At 35.9% G+C, this 18,125-nt stretch overlaps 3 protein-coding genes across 3 annotated transcripts; 2 read left to right on the top strand and 1 right to left on the bottom strand.

Moving 5' to 3' along the window:
* The first annotated feature begins 737 nt into the window (after nt 1–737).
* Nucleotides 738–3,235, top strand: LOC131603910 (pentatricopeptide repeat-containing protein At3g61520, mitochondrial-like). The gene is made up of 2 exons (XM_058876370.1): nt 738–1,108; nt 1,229–3,235. The coding sequence occupies exons 1-2, from the start codon at nt 923–925 to the stop codon at nt 3,074–3,076; spliced, it is 2,034 nt and encodes a 677-aa protein (XP_058732353.1). The 5' UTR covers nt 738–922; the 3' UTR covers nt 3,077–3,235.
* Nucleotides 3,236–8,704: 5,469 nt separating this feature from the next.
* LOC131606018 (uncharacterized) lies at nt 8,705–9,271 on the top strand. The gene has a single exon (XM_058878305.1). It carries the CDS (start codon nt 8,705–8,707, stop codon nt 9,269–9,271), a length of 567 nt encoding a protein of 188 aa, XP_058734288.1.
* Nucleotides 9,272–12,483: 3,212 nt separating this feature from the next.
* LOC131603909 (T-complex protein 1 subunit delta-like) lies at nt 12,484–14,529 on the bottom strand. Its single transcript, XM_058876369.1, has one exon. The coding sequence runs from the start codon at nt 14,350–14,352 to the stop codon at nt 12,760–12,762; it is 1,593 nt and encodes a 530-aa protein (XP_058732352.1). The 5' UTR covers nt 14,353–14,529; the 3' UTR covers nt 12,484–12,759.
* Between the last annotated feature and the right edge of the window lie 3,596 nt (nt 14,530–18,125).

Raw genomic sequence — 18,125 nt, 5'->3', positions numbered from 1 at the left:
TATGAGATCTCATTTCACTGTACTTGCCAAATTGACTCAAATTATGAGATGTTCTTGACTCAAATATTTAATTCTGGGCTTTATAATTTGTATTGTAAAATAACTATATGTGACATGTCTTAGATACGAGTGTTTTTTAATCACAAAACTATAATAATGAAGAAAATTAAGAGACAAAGAAATTGAGAGGATGTTAACCCCAAACATTAGGATTGTCCATGGTATAATTAGTGAGAAAACTTAACCGAAACAAACCATAGTAAAAATTCACTTGAAATGAACCGAACTGTTTCAATTTCAATTTATTAAGAACCGAACCAAAATTATTGGTTTGGTATACTGTTTTGAAATTCCGAACCGTGTCAAACCGTTAGAAGACAATATTTTTTAGACCAAACCGTTTATTAAAGAACCGAACCGTTAAATTATTTTTCAATTAAAAAAAGTATTTTAAGTATTTTTCATTTTTCAATTTTTGATTTGATTCGAGTTCAGTTTCAATTCGATTCAGTTTCAATTCAATTCTAAAACTATTTGTATATTATAGTTTAATTCACTAACTAAATTTAACAGTTCAGTTATTTTAACTTTAATTCAATTTGGTTTTGATTCAATTATTTTAACTTCAGTTCGATTCGATTTGCCCGACGGTGACAGATTCCGTAGCATAGCCTTTTGTTAAAAAATGGACTTATAATTGCTAGAAATTGACTTCTAAGTTCTAATAACCAGTCATTTGAATTGAACCCGCATAGCTATAGCTTGCATTTGCATCAATCTTACTTCCAAACCTCGCTCTCTATTCTGTTGTGTTCTCCCTCCTTCTTCTTCCTTCATCATTTCAATACTCACCAACACAACAATGTCCTCTTAACAAACTTCACCATTTCAACCATTCAATCCAATACATCTCACTATCACAATGCGAAGGTCAGTACTACATTACTCCGCCATCTTCAGAGTCGCAAAGAACCTCGGATATGCCAAAACCTTCGCTCTTCCTTTATTACACCAACGAAATTTCACTTATGTCTCCACTGATGATTCCGACCTCGAATCCGACTCTTCTCACTCTCAACCACAATCTGTCAAGCGTTCGCTGAGAGGGGTATGCATTGATTTACATCAAATCTCTTATTTTTGTTATTTGAATCCTTTATATTATGAAGAATGACGTTGTATAACGTAAGATTCTTATTGTGAATTTGTGTCAATTTTTCCTATGCAGGGCTTAGAAAAGGCCCGAACGTTGGATGAATCGCTTATTCACTTCAACAAGCTAGACCCATCTTTGAAAAGTACACAAATTTGCAAAGAGTTGTTGATGGGTTTGCTCAAATCGGGTCGTACTGATGATGCCCGCCACGTGCTCGATCAAATGCTTGAACCGGATTCTGAGTTTCCTCCTGATCATTTCATTGGTGAAGCTGTTTTTGGTGAGTTGGTTAAGAGGGACCGACCCGGAAGAGGCTTTGCTGATGAGGAAATTGTGGGGTTGGTTACTAAGCTTGGTGAACGTGGGGTTTTCCCGGATACGTTTAAGCTTACTCAGATGATATCTAAGCTGTGTGGGAAGTGGAAGAACTCTGTGGCGTGGGAACTTTTGCATGCTGTGATGAAATTGGGTGGTACTGTTGAAGCTGCATCTTGTAATGCGTTGTTATCGGGGCTTGGGAGGGAAAGAGATATTCCGAAGATGAATAAACTGTTGGCAGAGATGGAAGAGAGGAAAATACATCCTAGTGTCATAACATTTGGGATTCTTATTAATCATTTGTGCAAGAGTAGGAGGATTGATGAGGCACTGGGGGTGTTTGATAAATTGAGAGGTAAAGGAGAAAAGAATCGGATTGGTGTTGAACCTGATGTGGTCTTGTATAATACTCTTATTAATGGACTTTGTAAAGTTGGGAGGGAAGAAGACGGTTTGAGTTTGTTGGAAGAGATGAAAACGGAGAAGAAAAATATGCCAAACACTGTGACATATAATTGCTTGATTGATGGGTTCTGCAAAGCTGGCAACATCGATAAAGCTCGTGAGCTATTCAATATGATGAATGAGGAACAAGTAGAGCCAAATGTGGTCACCCTCAATACATTGGTTGATGGTATGTGCAAAACTGGAAGAGTCTATAGTGCAGTTGAGTTTTTCAACGAGATGAAAGGCAAGGGCCTGAAAGGAAATGCTGTTACTTACACTGCCCTGATATCTGCCTTCTGTGGTGTGAATAATATTGATAAAGCCATGCAATATTTCGATGAGATGTTGAGCTCTGGATGCTCACCGGATGCAATTGTTTACTATAGTTTGATATCTGGTTTAACCATTGCTGGAAGGATGGATGATGCCAGTGTTGTTGTGTCACAGTTGAAACGTGCCGGGTTTGGTCTTGATAGAGCTTGCTACAATGTTCTCATCAGTGGATTCTGCAAGAAGAAGAAGCTGGAACGAGTTTATGAAATGCTCAACGAAATGGAGGAATCTGGAGTTAAGCCCGATACTGTCACCTATAACACTTTGGTTTCTTACCTCAGCAAAGCTGGAGATTTTGAAACTGCCTCTAAGATGATGAAAAAGATGATTAAAGAAGGTCTTAAGCCCTCTGTTGTCACGTATGGGGCAGTTATACATGCATATTGTTTAAAGAAGAACATTGACGAGGCCATGAAGATTTTCGAGGAAATGTGTTCTACGTCAACGGTTCCTCCTAATACTGTGATATACAACATTTTAATAGATGCTCTATGCAAAAATAACGATGTTGAAATAGCTCTTTCTTTGATGAATGACATGAAAGTAAAGGGGGTTCGGCCTAATACAACCACGTATAATGCTATTCTGAAGGGGGTTCGGGATAAGAGAATGTTGCCCGAGGCATTTGAACTTATGGACAGGATGGTGGAAGATGCTTGCAGCCCTGACTATGTAACCATGGAGATTCTTACCGAATGGCTTTCAGCTATTGGTGAAATAGAAAAACTGAAACTTTTTGTCGAAGGATATCGGGTTTCCTCTAATCCATCATCACTTCAAACTTCATTATGCAGTAAGCTTGAACTAAGTCAAAATGATTAGCTTTTATTTGTCTGAGCTCCAAATTTTTGTATTTCTTTTCAGCTCATTTTCAAACCTCTATAGCTGAATTAAAACTTGAATTCTACATGTAAATTTATAATTTATGCCTGTTTAAATTATTCTCAGCCTTTGTTATTTATATAGATTTGAATTATATTCTGTTGAGAAAATCTCTCTATGTTTTGCTTTGTTAGTTTATTTATACCTATAATCAAGATATTTGATTATAGATTTGAATGTATTGTTTTGGTTATAAATAACAAAGGCTGAGAATAATTTTCTCTCGAGAATGCTATCTAGAGCCCAGGTTCATTTTATTTTTCTCCCAGTCTTGTCAGATATTTTTCTACCTGTTCACGGGGATAATAGTCTGATTCAGTTCCATAATAAGAGGTGTCCGCTCTACCTCTTATATTTGCTCTCTCTCTTTTTTTTTTTTTGCATAGCATGTCTCTATGCCAGTTGCAAAGATGGCATTTGTCCATCTTTTCTTATCTCTATGGCTATGCATAGTTATCATCTTTATCAGAGGGACGTCAAAAATGCATTTTTACTTGGTGATTATATGGAACAACCACTCGGATTTGTTGCTCAGTGGAGTGATGTGACATTGTTTGTAGATTGCGTAAAGCCTTTTAAGTCTCAAGCAGAGCAATGGCGGAGCCAAAAATTTTAGGCAGCTTGGCAAAAACTTTACACTATTGATTATTCATCTGTTTTAATTTTCACGTCCTATTTTTACTAATTTTGCCCTTAATTTTGCTCTTGATTTTGTCTAAAAATTGACTATTAAATTGGAGGGAGTACAAAGAAAATAGAGGTTGAGGCCGGGCACGTGCCCGAGCTCGCTGGGCCTTGAAACCGCCCCTGAAGCAGAGCTTAAGAGCATAGTTTGGGAGATTCACTTCAGTATTTCTAGATTTTGGCATGCTCCACAATGAAACTGACCATTTAGTGTTTTATAAACACACATCTATTGATAAATGTCTTTATGTTGGTGTACATGTGGGAAACATTGTTATTACATGTGGGTTGTCCATGTTTTATCACATTGATTAAAGATAGAGCTCAAAAGGGTTTATATAGCGTGACATTCCTCACCTTACAAACCGGTTTTTGTAAGAATGAGTTAGATCAAACTTTAATTCTATCATAGTATCACAAACCTATCGATTTGGACCATCCGCCATTTGTATATGCACACCAAGCCCAAAAAAAAGGTGTTAGGCGCAAGGGGGTGTATTGGAAAAATCAAATCCTACATATTGATAATTCGGGCCACCCACCCTTTATATCCGCGCACTAAATTCAATAGTGTTGGGCGTGAGAGAGTGAATTGAGAAAAATCCGAGTCTCATATTAGTTAAAGATAGAGCTTACAAAGAGGCACTTAGTAAGTCGATTTTATAGTGATGAGTTTGATCAAACTCTAATTCTATCCGAGATGAAGAACTTTTAGGATAATTTTCATTTAGGATAGGTCAACACTACAATCACATGTTTGTTTTCTTGGATAGGACTTATTTTATTCTTAAAAAGAGGTATATGATAGTTTGGTTGGTAATTTTTAACTACATGTAATTAAGCAATTGAATTCCACTACTTTCACTGTTCCACTCATTACTTAATCTCAAAGAAAATAACTTTTATAGATTATTTGAATTCTACAATACAAATTTTATTCTCTTAAATTGCTTACCAAATGAAACCCAAAAGCCAGTTAAGTTTTGCATCACTTAATTGTTATGTAGCTGCTTCTCTTGACTTTTTTCTGTATGTTAAGGTCATTTCTCTGTAGTTTGCAATGCTTTTTAAATCATGTTTTGGAATTTTTGCGTATACTTACTTTGGTATTAAGCAAGCATAATTGTTTTGTCATTCTTTCATTGAATCCTTCAGAAGTTAGTATTATAAAACACGTGGACTTTGCCTCGGTTATAGAATTTTGGGTTAAATATGTTAGGGGTCCTTATAAATATGCCAACTTTCAATTTTAGTCCCTACAAAATTTTTCTTCAAACAATGGTCCTCGCAAAATTTTCCGTCCCAATTTTTGGTCCCTCCCGTTAGATTCCACTAACGGAGGCTCACGTGACCTGCCATGTGTCACGCCACGTCAGTTAAAGTTAACCCTAAAGAAAAAGAGATATATTGCGGGGGTTTTAAACCCCCTTTAAATAACTTTAAAACAATACTTTTCACAAAAATATAATAATAATTATCAAACGTTCCCTATCTTTTGAAGATGGAGTTTTGTTGCTGAAGCGCTCAGGGCATGCACACACTTGAAGAAGCTTGGTAGAAGAAACTATATGAAAAGGATGCTAAGATTAGATAACAGGAAATAATTATTTTGGCTTATTAGATAAAGAAGAATAAGAGAAAATGGTATGTGCAAGTGCTATTGTGGCTCTGTTGCTTTGTACTGAATACAAGTGCCGCGGAGATATATTGTTTCCACCGGTGAGCACCATGAGCTTAATTAAAATAGGCACATATGACCCATCTAATAAAGAAGATAGGATTATAATTGAAATAAAAAAAATATCAAACAATAATGTTAGTGTCAGAAAAACTTATAATCAACATATATTCTCTCAAGCCTAGGTAGGATATGGATTTCAACAATATTTTATGTAAAGAATCAACTAGTCTCATTATATTAGTTTTTGTTAAAATTCTCCACAAGCAGTATATGAGAGGAAATCAATAACTTCTTAACTTATTCATAATTGTGTCCCACTCATTGAATTTATTTATGGATTATGTTTTTTAAATGAATTTCTATAACTGTAGTTACTTGAGTCTTGGATCCTCGGTTTGAATATTTTGTTACTTGTTCTTTATGTGCTTTTGTTTTCCTAAGATTATGTATGTTTTGGGGGTTAATTTTGACAATATTTGAAGAGTCGAAACACATTGTTTGACTTTCCCAATTGCTGTTAGTTGAGAGGATTGCAGCAAATAGTGGTTTGTTCTATTTTCGCTTTGCTATGGCGCTCTTTGAAGAGACTTTATACTAAATTGCATATCGATGAACAATTGGGGTTTGTTTAAATTCTGCCATGTTATAGCCACTGTTGTCTTTCCTTGTCAAGTAGCCACTATTGTAGTATAACATAGTATTAATTAATTTTCCATCTTGTAGAATTAAAACAATGGCTGAGCGAAATATTAATCTCATGTTCTTGATATTACGATTTTTCTCGGAACTGCAGAAAATTGAAAGTTGCCTATCAAAGGTTGAGCAGTCACCTTCTGAATCTATGCATAATACGCTCTCTCCAGCATTGAAAGCTTTAGTAGCGGATAAACTCATAAAGCATTCAGATGTTGATGTCAAAGTTGCACCTGCCTCCTACTTCAGCGAGATAACAAGAATCACTGCACATGATGCTCCATATGATGATGAGGAAATGAAGGTCCACTTGATTATTTTCTACTGTAAATTAATTGAATTCTATTCTATCATCTTGTTCTTATCAAATCACACCTATTGAGTTTCTGGTGTCATTTTATTTCAGGAGGTCTTTAGATTAATTATATCTTCATTTGAAAATCTACATGATAAGTCAAGTCAATGGCAATTGAAAAGGACTTTAATCCTTGAAACAGTTACAAAAGTCAGGTCATGTGTGGTAATACTGGATCTTGAATGTGATGCACTCATTTTGGAAATGTTTAAGCATTTCTTTAAGACAATAAGGTAGGAACAGTTGTATTCAATGGATGGATTTATCGTTTCTGAATGTTTTTTTTTTTACATTTATTAGACTTTAGGCCCTGAGCCTACCCTTGTCGATGAACACCAGAAATCTTCCAAAGATAGGGAACTTTTGATAATTATTGCTCCATTTTTGTGAAAAAATTATTGTTTTTTAAGTTATTTAAAGAGGGTTTAAAACCCCCGCAATCTATCTCTTTTTCTTTAGAGTTAACTTTAACTGACGTGGCGTGACACGTGGCATACCACATAAGCCTCCGTTAGTGGAATCTAACGGGAGGGACCAAAAATAGGGACGGAAAATTTTGCGAGGACTATTGTTTGAAGAAATTTTTTGTAGGGACTAAAATTGAAAGTTGTCATATTTATAGGGATTAAAAACATATTTAACCCTAGAATTTTATATAAGATCCTCTATCGATTCTATCATGATCAAGTCAAAACTAACATTGTGTGATAGCTGTTCTTGGTACAGGTTTATGTCAATTTATTTATTTTAGATGTAAATTCAGTTCATTGAAAATTGAAGTGATAGTAATAGAGTACCAGTAATAACTATTTTGAGATCATTTATCTAGAGTTTAGACTTAAGAATATTCATGCATTTGAGTAGCATGCTTTTCTTCTACCTACATCTATTACTAATAAGAAAACTATGTTTTAGTCCATCACATATCTTCTTCATATCCTTTATTTAATTTATATGTAGCACTCTCTTTGGCCCGTGCGAATAAATGCTACCAATTGGTTATAAAATAAACTTGTCCTTGTATCATGTGATGGAGAAAAACATAAAAATTGGTTTTCTAAGGAAGTTCACATCTATAAGGTAGTTTTGAGTGTTTTTGAGATGTGAACTCAGCTATATAGTCCAAAAGTAGGTGTTCACTTATGTAAACACAAGATAGTTCCTACATATGAACTATTAGAAAACTTTAAATAGATTACCCAGAATATTCTCAAAATAATACTAATAATAAAATACAATGTTCCTCTCAATCCGTCAAACTCTCTTTTTCTCATAAGTCTCGTCTTTAGGTTTTCTCTCTGGGATGCCCAGACTCATTAGGGTTTTCTCTTTGCGGTCCACACATCTCGTTCATACAAAAGTGTAGAGTTGAGCACGTGCAACTTATGTCACTCTTCTCTATAGGAGTTTAGAATTGAGTACATGCATCTTATATCACTTGTCCGTACGTGACATGCCATAGGAAAACATTATGTTGAGCTTTATTTTGAGGAGGAGTTTGTTGCTGCTCATCAAAGTGTGAAAGCTCAAAATAACATGAATGGCCAAGTTGAGTTAAACACATTAAACTGTTGAGTTGAGCTAGACATGTCCTGCAACGGAATGGTCACACATGGCAGTCCAATAGGGATTTCACAACTGCTTCCAAGTTTAATTGTGTATATATGAATTCAAGACTTCCAAAACACAACTTTTGCGCAACCAAAACATAAAACCCTAAAGTATTTGAATTTATTCTCTTCGTTCTCTTGTGTAGCCGAATTACAAAAACCCGAAACACTTGAATTCATTCTTTTATGCTATCGAAACTCATAAACCTGAAACTCTTGAATTCATTTCTTAGTTCTTTCATGCAACCAAAACACGAAACACGTAAAAATTCATTTAAATTATTAGAAACTTGATCTATTGGGCTTTATTTCCTTTATTGTATGGGCTTAGACCTTGTTAGTACAGGCCCATTCTAGGTTCTACATATATGATGTATTCACCAAGATGCATCTTCATCTTGTAATATGGTATCAGTAGAATATCATCTCATCATCATCTTTATCTTCACCTTCCGCACATAAACTCTTTTTCATACTGTTCTTTACACCATCCCTTTTCTTTCCTTCCCGTGTTCAATTTCTATCACCTTCTTCATTCCACAATCATGGCTTCCGATCAAGACTCTGAGCAAGACTCTAAAATTCCTGAATCACCCAAAACAAAAATCACAGATCCCACCCTCAATCCAAGAGATCCATATTATCTACATCCTGGCGAGAATTCGGGTGCTACGATCGTCTCTCCTCCTCTTGATGATAACAATTATCACAATTGGAGCATGTCGATGCGTCGTGCCCTAGCATCCAAGAACAAGCTCTCTTTCATCAATGGGAGAATCAAGAAACCTTCGCTGAACGATGCCAATTATGAGCTATGGGAACGCGCAAACAATATGGTGTTATCTTGGATCAATCGGACTTTGTCACCTCACATCGCTCAAAGCACGGTTTACTTTGATTCCGCCTTCGAGCTATGGGAGGATCTTCGTGAAAGATTCACAAAAGGTAACCACTTCCGTTTTTCTGATCTTCTCCGTAAAATACATTCCATACAACAGGGAGATCTCACTTTATCTGCTTATTTCACTGCCCTAAAAATCTTATGGGATGAATTAGAAGACCTTAAGCCTACACTTCTTGCACTTGTCTTAATCCCTGCACTTGTGACCTAGCTAAAGTTGTACGCAGTTATAAGCATATGGAATATATAACGTGTTTCTTGAAGGGTCTTAATGACAACTATCATAATATCCGCACACAGATTCTTTTACTTGATCCTCTTCCCAACATTAGCATAGTTTATTCCCTAATTGCTCAACAACAAATCCTTCCTTCACCATCACCATCTCCTACTTCATTTAAGTCGTTCTCTCGTTGAAAACCATAGTGCCACCTGCATCGAAACTCTACACATTTTTTGCTTTGCAAATCTAACGAGCCCTAGCTGCATGTCTCTCATCTTCTACCTTTTCAATCTTCAACTTCAACATAGGGTGTTCCTGCCCATCTTCTCCCTCTTCAATCTTCAACTTCAACCCAGGGTATTCCTCCTCATCTTCTCCCTTTTTTCTTGCTACTAATATTTGTTGTATTTTGGTGTAGTTGCATGTGTGACATGTTTCTCTTGTCAAAGCCATTACAGACTTGGTATGTTTGGATTGATGGAAAAGAGTGGAATAAAACAAAATGGAATGGTATAAATTTATGTTCCATTGTTTGAATTTGATTTAAAATGGATAGAATTTAGCGGAACCGGGTGTAATGCATTTCATCATTTTTCAACATTTTTTATACCTTCGGATTTGAGCGGAATGACAAAATCTCTCTATTCCGTTATAAAATATTCAAACAATAGAATGACATCTTTATTTCATTTTGTTCCCTTTATTTTACTATATCAAACATAGAAAAAAAAATGTAATTTGTATTTTATCAAATTAGAAACTTACTTCAATATTCTTTTTTTTTTGGTTCAGGGATTTAGTTGAGTATCCTTGCTATATTTAAACATTTATAATCATTGTGAGCAAGTTATTTGATAATATTTGATTTTATTGCATTTGAAAGAGGAAAGAATATTGTTTTGAAATAACTTTTTAGAATTATTTATGTGATTTAGTTAAGATGGAGTGAAGATTATAGTATGGAATTAGATGATACAGTTTGAAATCATGATTTATGAAAGCCTTCAGCAACAGTGTCATTACTTACATGCTGAAAGCCTCCATCAACATGGTCATTACTTACATGTTGTTGATCTTGTGTTGTTGATCTTGTGTTGTTGATCTTGTTCTCAAGTATTGGAATTTCATTTATGTTGTTGTTTAGGTTAAGTGAATAGCAATGATTTACTAACCTGTTGTGAATAGCAATGAATGACAGTGGCCTAAGGTAAATGTTTAGCAATGAATAGTTGGCCTAAGGTAAATGGACACATAGATGCAGATGTCTTGATTCTATGATGGAAAAAATTAATTTTAAATTAATTAATTTTGTAAAATTGATTATGATTAAAAATATGCGTGTTTACAATGAAAGTAATTTATTTTAAATGAATTGATTATGTAAAATTTATTCTATTTCTAACTAAGGATTGAAAATAAAGTAATTTATGTTTGTATAAATTTATTACGTAGAAGTGTTAAATAGTCAATTTCAAAGTAAAATCACATTTAAACTTAAAAGTTATAAATTTTAACTTCAAGTAGAATTAATTCTGAAAGCATAATCAATTCTACTTCTAAAGAACCAAACATCTCAAAAATCATTATAAAATCAATTTTACACTTTCATAATTGTTTTTGTCCTTCCAAAAGCGAAATCAGACATCCACCGAAGCAGTACTGCCAAATAGCATGATGTTGAAGAGTTAGTTGGACAAAGTAAAGAGGTATTAAGTTATTTTTTCCAAAGGCCAATTTGAAAAAAGAGATAGAAAGGATAACAAAAAATGTCATGTTTGTATTCAAGTGTATGTTCAATTTGATCGAAGTTTGAACATAATAATGCTACTAGTAATAAAATTGTTAATGTTCCTACTAGTATTGAAAAGTCTTAGAACACGGGAGAAATTTGCTAAAAGGATATATATGTTAGTTACTATTTATAATATGTTATGATTAGTTATTGAGCAACAAACTTTTAAAAGTAAATCACACTATCATACTTGGCAAACATTGATGATGTGTTAAACACTACATCACATTAGACATAAATAAGTAGAAATTGAATGATATTTTAAGATGGAAAAACTAAAAATCATGTCATTTTAAAGATGCACTGAGGTGCAGATCAAAATTTAGTATTTCTTCGAAAAGAATCAAATAAATAGCAGTGCATCACATTACAAGCCAAAAATGATCTCAACCCAAAAATAAAGTTCAAAGCATATAAAAAACTCAAGTAACAAAATGATCAACATGCAACCCATTAGTAACAGAAGTATTGAAGAATAAAAGAAAGTGTGATTCAGAAGTTTAAATATCAGATATTTCTATCATCTTAAGTTAATGTGGCCATCACTTTTGTCACCTTGGTCCAGAATGAGATATTCATTTTCTAACTACTAACATTATCTGAAAGTGACATGTGGCCATCACTTTTGTTACCTTGGTCCAAAATGAGATATTCATTTTCTAACTGACGCCAAAGAATATAATATGTGATATTATTCAGTCCAGTTAGAAGGATCACTGCTGTTTTTTGTATGATAGGGGATATACCCTTTTTCCAACCTTCAAAGTGAATCCTAGGAAGTGGAAATACTGTTAGAAGACCCCTATTAGTTAGTTCAGATAGTTAGCTAAGGAGAGGAAGGGTACTAATAGGAAATAAATAAGTAGAAACAATTAGTAAAAATAAATCCAGTAAAAAAACAGTAACAATAAATGAATACAGTATATATACAATTAGCTTGTTTAAGTGAACCATTTCAAAAGATAAAAAAAAAAAAAAAACCAAGGCTATTCTGTTGAAAGCAAGCTGGCGTGTATTTCTAATTTATACAGGGTATATGAACACGATTTGCTTTGAGATGAACCACAAATTCCAATTCTATAAAAAGTTAAAATCATTTTGACAGATTTGTCCCTTTTTACATGGCCAGCTCTACAAAGATGAGTTTTTACTTCATGCCAAATAATAACAATAATGTCACTAGGATCCATCCTAATTCAACAATCAATGGAATATCAATAGGAGTAGTCCCCAACATAACTAGTATCCATCCTCTAATTTCACAAAAACATCCCTAAAAGTTTTCATAGATACTAAAATGTTAAAGGGAGCAGAACATAATGATGATAGTTTCCAGTTTCAAGTCTTGTGATGCTTCCACCAACATCCTAACAGCATAACTCAACCATACAACTCCAAGAAGCACTCATTCAACCCCAGAATACAAGGTTAATACATAAACAAAATCAAATAATCAACTAGTGATAAGCTCACAATACACATAAAGAAGTGCTTCTGATGACTGCAGTCAGTATCACAATCCACAAGAGCATACAAATTTAGAAATAAACACGGCAGCCAGAGTCAAAATCGATTAACCAAATTCACTACAAAGAACATAAACTAACAACTAAAAATTACCGTATGAAAGACATAAGATGACGATTCAGCTTTTCTCCAAATCCATGCCACTTTCCATTAAACTCTACCTCACAGTGACAATATCATCAATCTTCAAAATCATCCGCACACACTCTGTTGCCAAGGTTATAGCGCTTGTGCTTACAAGCAGAGGCTGCACCACATTCTCTTCCAGGATGTTTGTAATTTGACCTTTCCTCACATTGATTCCAGCGTTTATCTCACCCTGCGCATGACGATTCCTCAGCTCAGTAACAATCGCAATCGGATTCAAACCAGCATTCTCAGCCAAAGTATAAGGAATGACTTCAAGCGCCTCAGCAAACGCTCGAATGCAGTAACCCTCCATTCCATGCAACACCTTCGCCCAAGCACCCAATTGCCTAGACAACTCTATCTCCGGCGCACCACCACCAGCTATCAAAAACCTCTTCGCAACCAAACATCTAACAACACACAGAGCATCATGCAGACTCCTGTCAGCCTCATCCAGCACAAGCGCATTGGATCCACGAACAAGCACGGTCGTGGTCTTTCCCATATCCTTAATCCCCGAAATCTTCACAATCTTCCCATCACCAAGAGAAAGCTCCTCCACAAGATCAGCATAACCCAACTTCTCAACACGAAAATGCTCAATATTAGCAATAGGCAAACAATTAAGAGTCTTGGTAATGAACTCAATCTCGTCACGCTCAACGTCCTTAATCACCAAAATCTTAGCTTTAGCAAGGTAATGCAGAGACAAATCAGTAACAGCATCTCTCAAAATACTCTTCTGAATCAACAACACATTACAACCCGTCGCTTTAATCTTCTTAATCATTCCCAAAATATAACTCCTCTCTTCCTTCAAAATTCTATCCATCTGAGAATAATCACTCACCACAATACTCTGTTCAATATCAGTCTTGGGAGGCGAAATCTGAAACTGAATCACGGCAATCTTCGCATTCTCCATTCGCGTAGGTCCACCAGCAGCATGGCTAACTTTCTTATCAAACACCAAACCCTTCACAAGCTCAGTATCATCAACAGTCCCACCAAGCTTCTTCACGATCTTAACATCACGGAGATCAACCATGTTAGGTTTGTCGGAATCCACAACGGAGAGAACCGAATCGACGGCGATTGGAGCGAGGAGTGAAGAGTACTGACTAACAACCTTGCTGTTAAGCGAAGTGCTTGCCGATTTGACGAGAGACTCACGGTCGGAGAGTTCGACCGGGACAGCCATGGCAGTGAGGATATCAACAGCCTTGAGGGAGGCTTTGTGAAGCGAATCGGAGATCACGGTAGGGTGGATACCGTGAGAGAGGAGGAGAAGACATTTTTCCAGAAGTGCGCCGGCGATAACGACGACGGTGGTGGTACCGTCACCAGCAGCGGAGTCTTGAGATTTGGAGAGTTCAACGAGCATCTTAGCGGCGGGTTGGAGGACCTGCATCTTGTGGAGAATGGTGGCGCCGTCGTTGGTGATGATGACCTCATTGGAAGAAGTGGAGATCATTTTGTCCATACCTTTGGGACCGAGACTGGTGCGGACGGCGTTGGCGACGGAACGGGCGGCGATGATGTTGGATTGACGGACGTCATCTTTGCGTTTGTTGTCAGTGTAGGATTCGGTTTTGGATGAACGGTGTGGTGGAGCCGCCATTGTAGATCGAACCCTAAAACTGAGATTTTAGAAATGAGCGAGTGTTTCAGTGAAGAGAAGAAGAAATTGTGTGTGAATTGTAATAAAATTGAAAGAGTGGTTTAAAAGAAATGAGGGTTTTGCATTTTCTGAATGTTCACTCTAGTGTTGTTTCTTTATTGAATTACTCTATTTATTTAAAATTTAAATGGGTGTTATATTATTTCTCTCCCAAAATATCTCATTTCTATTTATGTAAGTAGTTTAAAGGACACGGGCACTTTCTAAAATAGTTTGACATTGTATTTCAAACGGGTCCGATATTATCTTATACCGAAGAATGTGCATATCACCCATATTTTTATACATAGCATTCTCATTTTCTTTTATTTCAATTTTATCTTTGGTGAGATACAAATAATTTATGATAAAGCCTGCAAAATTTTTAGGATAAGATATCGGATTTTTCAATTGTATTGAAATTTTTGGTGAAACATACCGGAAATTTACTTATAATGAAATTTTTGATATACAGTATATTTTAAACTTTTAGGGAGTATTGGAAATTTTATTATAATTGAAATTTCTGGTATGTTTCAATATTAGATTTTTTTAACGGTTGAGATTTTGCCAACACTTTTGGAGGATCCTGGTTGTACCGACACATATGTGCGATCTAGAATGCACCATCATTTGTATAAATAGGGAGTCTTGGGATGACTGAAAAACACATCTCAACAAAATGTCTCTTCCTCAGTATTTGATCAAAGTATCTCCGAATTTCAATGGCCGCAACCCTGTTGTTCAAACAAATATTTCAATTGACGCCGAATTCTTTGCCACCTTGAAAGAAAAATTGGACAATATGCTTCCTGATTTCGATAAAAGAAGGGTGACAAAGATCGAGTTTCGGGAGGACTGGGTTGATACAAATGAAATGGTGAAATGCAACTTAATCGAGTTGAAGAATGATGACGATGTGAAGGTCATGTGGAAATCATTTCGCTGTCAGATAACTAAAGGTCCAGTCAAATTGGATGCACAAATCTAAAGATCCATGGACGACGTAATGAAGTGTCTGAAACGTCCAGAGTCATCTGTTAGTGCCTAGGTTTTTTCATGTTTCAAAGTACTGTTTATGTTTGTTGTTTGTCATCTGAAGTTTGTTAACTATGTTTGTTTGTTATTGATGTTATTTTTACTCGAAACATGGAATAGCAAAACAGATTAGGCAATCAAAAATATGTCCGTACAAAATATACATATAATACAATAATAAAAAATAAATCTACATAGACCTTCCACTGGAAACATCGGCCAACCTAGCTAAAATACTATGAACCTCACCATCAGGGTTCACCAAACCCATTAGGCTATCGAAGTGAACGACGATGAACTGTAGGCGACTGTTTTAGTCACCTGTGGGAGGTGGAGGTGGTGGTGGATGGGAAGAAGCCCTAGTACCTGAAGGCCCTGGAATATCAGATGTTGCGTCAGGTAATATAATCCTAGGGTGTGATACACTGTGGAACCACTCCAGGTATCCATCCTGGAACTGCCCAGGCTGCTGAACCTCAACGACTGTATCAACGATCTCATGAGGGGAGCTGATGATGTGACTCTGAAACCATCGATTAATGCCACTTGCTAGAGCCTCTGGGACCGAACGTGGGGTGTCATGTATATAACCATACTGGCGTAGACACCACTCAGGCAAGTGTCTAGCCAATGGCTCTCCCATCTGACATACCCTGAATATAAGGAAGATACATCAAAAGGATGATGACGACAATGACCTGTATACGATATCCAGATGACATCATCTAGCGTCAGAGCATCCAACCTCAGTCTGTACTCAATCAACCCTCCTGGAATGGCCCGTTTGGCTTTCCACCTCTTTGCACAAAGGTCAGCAGCCGCAACACGCTAGATCTTCCGCTCACAGATGTCAGAGAAGTGCTAGTATATCCAACACTGCATAAATAAAAATCATCAAGCTTAGATAAATTATAATAAAACACAAAAAACCATGTAAAAAATTATAATATACATGTAACAAGCTCAGGTAACCAGTCAGTTGTGTGGTGTTAGGACGAGATGCATCATCAAGCGTCGTGTACAACATCGTCAAAGCCGCCACTCCGCAAGTCCAACACGGTGTGTCAAGGGCGCTGAATAGAGAAAAATAACGAACATTTATATAAACTCCAAACTTGTCCGCAAAGAGAGTACACGACACTAGATGTAGCATGTATGCCCTAGCAGTAGCCTGGTACCTCTCTGTATCCACTGCCTCTGGTCCTCACTGCGAAATTTTAAAAATATCAAGAAATTAGCAATTTAAAAAATATATATAAATACTAGAAATTTCAAAATTTACGGTAATATCATGGGTACCAGAAATTTTAAAAATTCGGTACGAATATTAGTAAATGAATATACTGGAAATTTAGAAATTCCCGGTATATTCTATCGGAAAATTTGAAATTTACGATAGAATATACCAAAAATTTCTAAATTTTCGATAGAATATACAAGAAATTTCACAAAAATACTGTAAAACTTGATTTCACAAAATTTCCGGTATGCAAATGAAGTTTCCAACATGCTCTAAAAATTTAAAAAATTCGGCAGACTACGTGAATTTGAAAAAATGTGGTAATGATATTTAGTTGGGCATTTTGGTCTTTTCATAGGTTTGGGGGTGCCATGTTTAATATGGGGTGACTTGTAGATTTCTCTGTTATAACTTATACTTATACCACTAGCGGTTAAACAAGCACGAGTATCTGTTTGTCCGTTTTTTTTAATGTGCACAAAGTTAAAATATAAATGAACTTTTTCTTTCTATAAGATAGATAAAAAGAAATATGCTTGAAATAATTTTGTTACTATTACCACCGCATTGACGAAACTGCCCTCGTGCTTCCGTAGACGCATCTCCGGAAGCACTTTTTTTTTTGTTTAACGTTGTTTTGTTCCATAGATACACTTATGGAAGACTTCCGTAGATGCATATATAGAATCAGCCCAGACCCAGAAAACCATAACAACAACATTTTTAACCATAAAAGACCCATGCATTGATTCATTGAGTAATCGAAATTACAACGAAATTTCAAACAGAAAATTAAGAAAACTAATTTTCGGATAGACCCATGCTCCCTTGTTTGAACTCTTTTGAGATTTCTGCGATTTTGGAGTATGTGAGTCGGAAAAGCGTTTGTCGACGTGCTCACGATATGAAGGAGATTGTGTAGTCGAGTTGTCATTTGGCGTAGACTTCACTTTCTTCGGAGCACCCTTTATCTTAATGGGTTGAGACGGAGGTTTCATGTCAGTTTTTTCGGGAAATCCAATCCTCCGCAATTGTTCTTTGATGTTTAATTTCATGTTGTCATCGACCTTTGAAAACCTCTCTTGTATCGCCTCCAATTCGGAAATAATAGAGATATTATAATCTTCTTTGATAAAACCATCATCATCAAAACTAAGTCTCTTCCAATTAGGAGTGACTTCGTCCATTCTTATTGGCTCACCTAATCTCACCTTTTTAGCAATAACACAAGCACACGGGAAATCATACGTGCTAGTAATAGTGCAACCACACAAACGAGTTTTTTCTTGGCGTACCATTATGCGATTTTCCTATCACCACACCAAAAACAAGGTTAGTTACATTCCTACAAATCCATGTTAGTATGCTTTCACAATCATCAAAGTCTTGCTTGCTACTAACGTCACCTCTGACATCTACCGCATTTGTGTTTACCCCATCGATACTCGTATAAACA

The sequence above is a fragment of the Vicia villosa genome, linkage group LG5 (assembly GCF_029867415.1).
Source record: "Vicia villosa cultivar HV-30 ecotype Madison, WI linkage group LG5, Vvil1.0, whole genome shotgun sequence".
Classification (NCBI taxonomy): domain Eukaryota; kingdom Viridiplantae; phylum Streptophyta; class Magnoliopsida; order Fabales; family Fabaceae; genus Vicia; species Vicia villosa.
This window is presented reverse-complemented; position numbering and strand designations above follow the sequence as displayed.